Raw genomic sequence first — 4,836 nt, forward strand, 5'->3', positions numbered from 1 at the left:
TCAATGTCTATTGTTGAAACCTATTATTGCGGGCTGGGATCAATACTACCAACGATAAAACACAAGTTATATCTTTATCAATCGATCATTCATGCATCCAGCGGGCTTATATCTACCTACATCTCCCGCAGCATGGCATACACTGGCATAGGATCTCACTAACAACCTTCCAGCTCTCCATTCTTTCCAACACCACCAAGGTCCAATCCTTTTACCTTCTGTTCCATTCGTCTGGCACGAATTGAATTGATTTGCATCTTCCTGTCGAATCCAAGTTCAGCAAGCTCCCCCAACAAGGTCCAACGATGATGTTCAACCTGATGGTTGCCCTCATGGGCGCTTCTATGGTCAATGCTCACATGATTATGAGCAACCCAACCCCTTACAGCAAGGCCACTCTCAACAACTCGCCGCTGGCGGCAGATGGCAGTGACTTCCCCTGCAAGCTTCGCGATAACGCCTTTGAGGCCCCCGCAACCGAGACAATCCTCGCCGTCGGCGAGAATATGAAGCTCGCATTCGAAGGCAGCGCCATCCACGGCGGCGGTTCCTGCCAGATCAGTCTGACAAAAGACCTCCAACCCTCCAAGTCCTCCTCGTGGCAGGTGATCAAGTCCTTCGAGGGCGGCTGCCCCGCCCTGAACTCTAATGGCGACACCGATCTCAGCTTCAAGGTGCCCGAAGGCATCTCCGCTGGAAAGTACACTCTGGCTTGGACTTGGTTCAACCGAATCGGCAACCGCGAGATGTACATGAACTGCGCCCCAATTACCGTCACCGGCGGTTCGTCCAAGCGCTCCAACCAAGAACTTGAGAAGCGCGCCGCCAGTTTCCCGCCCTTGTTCGTCGCCAACGTCAACGGCTGCACCACCACGGAGATGGTTGATATTCGTTTTCCCAATCCCGGTGAGTACATCGATTATCTCGGTGTACCAGCCAATCTTGCTCCCGCATCCGACCCTGTTTGCAAAGGTACCCCTACCTTTGGCGGCGCTGGCCTTGCGGCATCCGGCTCCAGTTCCAGCTCCAGTTCCGGCTCCAATTCCGGCTCTGATTCCGGCTCTAGCTCCTCTTCCGCCGTCGTGGAGAGTACCCCCAGCGCCACCGCCTCAGCTTCTGAATCCTCTTCCGTCGCTGCAGAGAGTACCCCCACCGCTGCCGCCTCAGCCTCTGCCGACCCAGCCCCAGAAGCAAGCGCATCAAGCGAGCCGTCCGAGTCTCCGAAAGCCTCACTTCCTGCCGCTCCCTCCTTTACTGGGTCTTCCAGCGTTCCCAGCTCTAGCTCGAGCTCGAGCTCCGGAGCTCTAACCGGCACCTGCAAGACCGAAGGCGAGTGGAACTGCATCGCTGGCACTTCCTTCCAGCGCTGCGCTCAAGGTACTTGGTCCGCCACTCAGCAGATGGCATCTGGCACTGAATGCGGCCCTGGTCAGAGTGCCGACTTCACGATTATGGCGACCAAGAAGGCGCGCCATATCTCCAGCATGCGCTTCCGCAAGCGTAACCTTGGTTCCCATCATGTGTAGATAAGTACGCAACAGATCCGCAGGCGTCGGATGTTGCCATTTATGCTGGCTGCATTGCAAGAATTTCTCTTCTCTTCTCGTCTTGTCTTTTCTTCATTCTTACCTGATTCTTTTCCCCGCATGTCATTCGTTTCCACCCCGGACTTTATATCGGGTGGACCTTCTTTTTCTCGGGGCGCCATACGCCATTCACCCTGTACATTTAGGAGATGAGACTAGGAAAATAGAACATCTCAGAAAAATAGGATATCTCACATGGTTCGATACCAGATTGATTTTTCTAGTGCTATGTCTGTAGTGTATCTGTAAACTTGTATCAGGATTTTTGAGATGCGAGTAAATAATTGATGTCGTGCCTCGTCACTTCAAAGAGAGGGCCTTCTTCGCATGGACTGTAGCTTTTGACACAAAGCCGGTTCTCGCTTCTCTTGCTATCTTCTGAAAATTTTCGCAGTAACTTCCTGACTAAAGAGGTAGACCAGAAACCCACTGAGGATATTGTAGGAAGGCAGCATGCGAAGTGAGGCCGGCTGGGAAATGCAACCCAAGTTCTACAAGAACGAATCGAGGAAGCCTGTGCTGGACCCACGTAGGCCTATCTGACCTCTAACAAACACGAGGAGCAATTTCATAGCTGGAGACAGCTCTTGTAGCGTGCATCAACAGCAGGGTATAACGAACTTGACTTGTCAACAAGTGCGCAAAGGAAAGTGGAGACCTGTAGACCCACTGTTGTGATCACCTGACTAGAATTAGATAAGACAGATACACTAGTCCACATCAGGGAATGAGGAGGGCTTAGGGTTGGCTGCCGCCCCACTGCCCATTTTCTCACTAAGCGAAAAAATCCACACCCAGCCTGAAGCCCCCCAACTCGACGAGATTGAATCTTCAACCTCACCTCGACACCGACCAGCAACAATGGCCTCCCGCCCTACTGTCTCGATCGCCACGGCTGAGGGCAAGCCCTCCGGGGCCTCCCACCCCTTGCCCACCGTGTTCTCTGCTCCTATCCGCCCGGATATTGTCCAGTATGGCTCGAAATTGAAGGATTGACAAATGGAGGGGAGATGCTGATGGTTTTACAGGCAGGTCCACGTCGGTATGGCCAAGAACAAGCGCCAGCCCTACGCCGTGAGCGAGAAGGCTGGTGAACAGACCTCTGCTGAGTCCTGGGGTACCGGTACGTTATTTGGCACATTTTTCGCGATTGGAATAATTGGATTCGAGATTGCGAAGAAATTTGCAAATCTATCTGATTTTCACTATCTCACTTGCTAAAGCAAGAGCAATTGGCTAACGAACCGTTTTCAATTGAACAGGTCGTGCTGTCGCCCGTATCCCCCGTGTCTCCGGTGGTGGTACTCACCGTGCCGGTCAGGCTGCCTTCGGTAACCAGTGCCGTTCCGGTCGTATGTTCGCCCCTACCAAGGTCTGGCGCAAGTGGCACCAGAAGGTCAACGTTGGCCAGCGTCGTTTCGCTACCGCCTCCGCTCTGGCTGCTTCTTCTTCCCCCGCTCTGCTCTTCGCTCGCGGTCACCGTGTTGCCAACGTCCCCGAGGTTCCCCTCGTCGTTGACTCCAAGGTCTTCGAGGGCTCTGCCCTGACCAAGACCAAGGCTGCCGTCGCCCTCCTCCAGGCTGTCGGTGCCGGACCCGATCTCGTCAAGGTCCAGAAGTCCCGCAAGATCCGCGCTGGTAAGGGTAAGCTCCGTAACCGCCGCTTCCGCCAGCGCCGCGGTCCCCTCGTCGTCTACAACCCCGAGACCGACGGCAAGGACCTCGTCAAGGCCTTCCGCAACATCCCCGGTGTTGAGACCTCCCCCGTCTTCTCCCTCAACCTCCTCCAGCTCGCCCCCGGTGGTCACCTCGGCCGCTTCATCGTCTGGACCTCTTCCGCTTTCAAGGCTCTTGACCAGGTCTACGGCACCACCACCAGCCCCTCCGCCCTCAAGCGCGACTACCTCCTGCCTTCCAACCTGGTTGCCAACGCTGATCTGACCCGCCTGATCAACTCTTCCGAAATCCAGTCCGTTCTCCGCGCTCCCAAGGGCGAGGCCCGCACCAAGCGCGTCAACGTCCAGAAGAAGAACCCTCTGCGCAACAAGCAGGTCATGCTCCGCCTCAACCCCTACGCCGCTGCCTACTCCAAGCAGAAGCTTGGCCAGCAGTCCGTCGAGGGTGGCAAGCCTTCTGCTCCCTCCGAGGCTTTCCTCGCCACTCTCCACGAGAACTAAGCGGGTTTCTTTGCCCCCTGCTATTTCTTTGTTAGCTGTTGGTTGACAAAACGGTAGTCAGCAAAAATGAATCAATGCCTTTTTTGCAATACCCATGGGTCTTTTCGGAGTAGTAATGTGATCGGTTCTGTTCTTCTAAACCCTCGATTTCTTTTGTATTCTGCTGGTAAGTTTTGTAGCCGTAGACTGAATCGAGGTGTTTATTTCTCTTTTCACTGTTTATTTCCTTCGCAGCTACATACTGATAACCCCGGAAATGTCAATTCGCAACTGAGATGTGATACTGGCCAGCGAAGAGGATGTTTACTAACACGCCACATATTACTCGATTCCCTCAGCAATATATTTTCCTACGTCTTATATCAATCGTATCATTGCTTCCACGCTAAAATTTGGTTAAGTGCGGCCTAACCAAAGCCTGTCCGTGCAATTCTCCAATAATCATTGATATTTTGACTTGAATGGGAATCCTGGTTGTGTTCATCGTCAGATCTAAATGATAATAGTAAACCGAGTCTTCGGTCCTTCATGGACAGTTCAACTTCCAAACATGTATACGTATACTTCAATTCTAATTGTCTATATAATCACATGCTCTCCCTTACATAGTACCTAGGCACAACCACAAACACATGGAATTCGCAACAAAAAAAAACAATTTATGCATAATCCCAGTCGAATGAGACACAGCTTCGCTTGCTGAACTAGCGTGAGCGGAATCCGACATGACAGCTATACCTTAAGCCGCAGCTCGTCCCGCTAGTTACAGCGATCATTATTAGCTTCTTGGTCATTGGTCCGGCTTTTGAACAAGCGATCGGAAATCGGGAAATTGGAAATTGACAAGACATTGAAATCCTCGAGCTGAAACGCGAAAAAAATTAAAATAAAATAAAACCGAAGAAAGAAGCATTTCACAAGCACATGCTATATTAAGACCAACAATCTAATTGACTTTTCCGAAGTGCCGCGTTGGTTCCTAGGCATAGAAAATGCATTTGCCTGTATTATGCATACAACTAACAATGACAGAGTTTGCGCAACGCCCCAGTTCTTAGAATTTTGCAATAACGG

General features: G+C 52.0%; 2 protein-coding genes across 2 annotated transcripts; both read left to right on the plus strand.

The window, feature by feature from the left end:
* Positions 1–305: 305 nt before the first annotated feature.
* On the plus strand, positions 306–1,526 carry N7529_010712 (lytic polysaccharide monooxygenase AA11 family protein; the record flags this gene model as incomplete). The annotated part of the gene is made up of 1 exon (XM_057246239.1): positions 306–1,526. The coding sequence occupies one exon, from the start codon at positions 306–308 to the stop codon at positions 1,524–1,526; it is 1,221 nt and encodes a 406-aa protein (XP_057091588.1).
* A 921-nt stretch (positions 1,527–2,447) lies between these two features.
* N7529_010713 (60S ribosomal protein uL4) lies at positions 2,448–3,762 on the plus strand (the record flags this gene model as incomplete). The annotated part of the gene is made up of 3 exons (XM_057246240.1): positions 2,448–2,557; positions 2,615–2,709; positions 2,849–3,762. 3 exons carry the CDS (start codon positions 2,448–2,450, stop codon positions 3,760–3,762), a joined length of 1,119 nt encoding a protein of 372 aa, XP_057091589.1.
* Between the last annotated feature and the right edge of the window lie 1,074 nt (positions 3,763–4,836).

Source organism: Penicillium soppii (assembly GCF_028829465.1).
Source record: "Penicillium soppii strain IBT 18220 chromosome Unknown utg000010l, whole genome shotgun sequence".
In the NCBI taxonomy this organism is placed as follows: domain Eukaryota; kingdom Fungi; phylum Ascomycota; class Eurotiomycetes; order Eurotiales; family Aspergillaceae; genus Penicillium; species Penicillium soppii.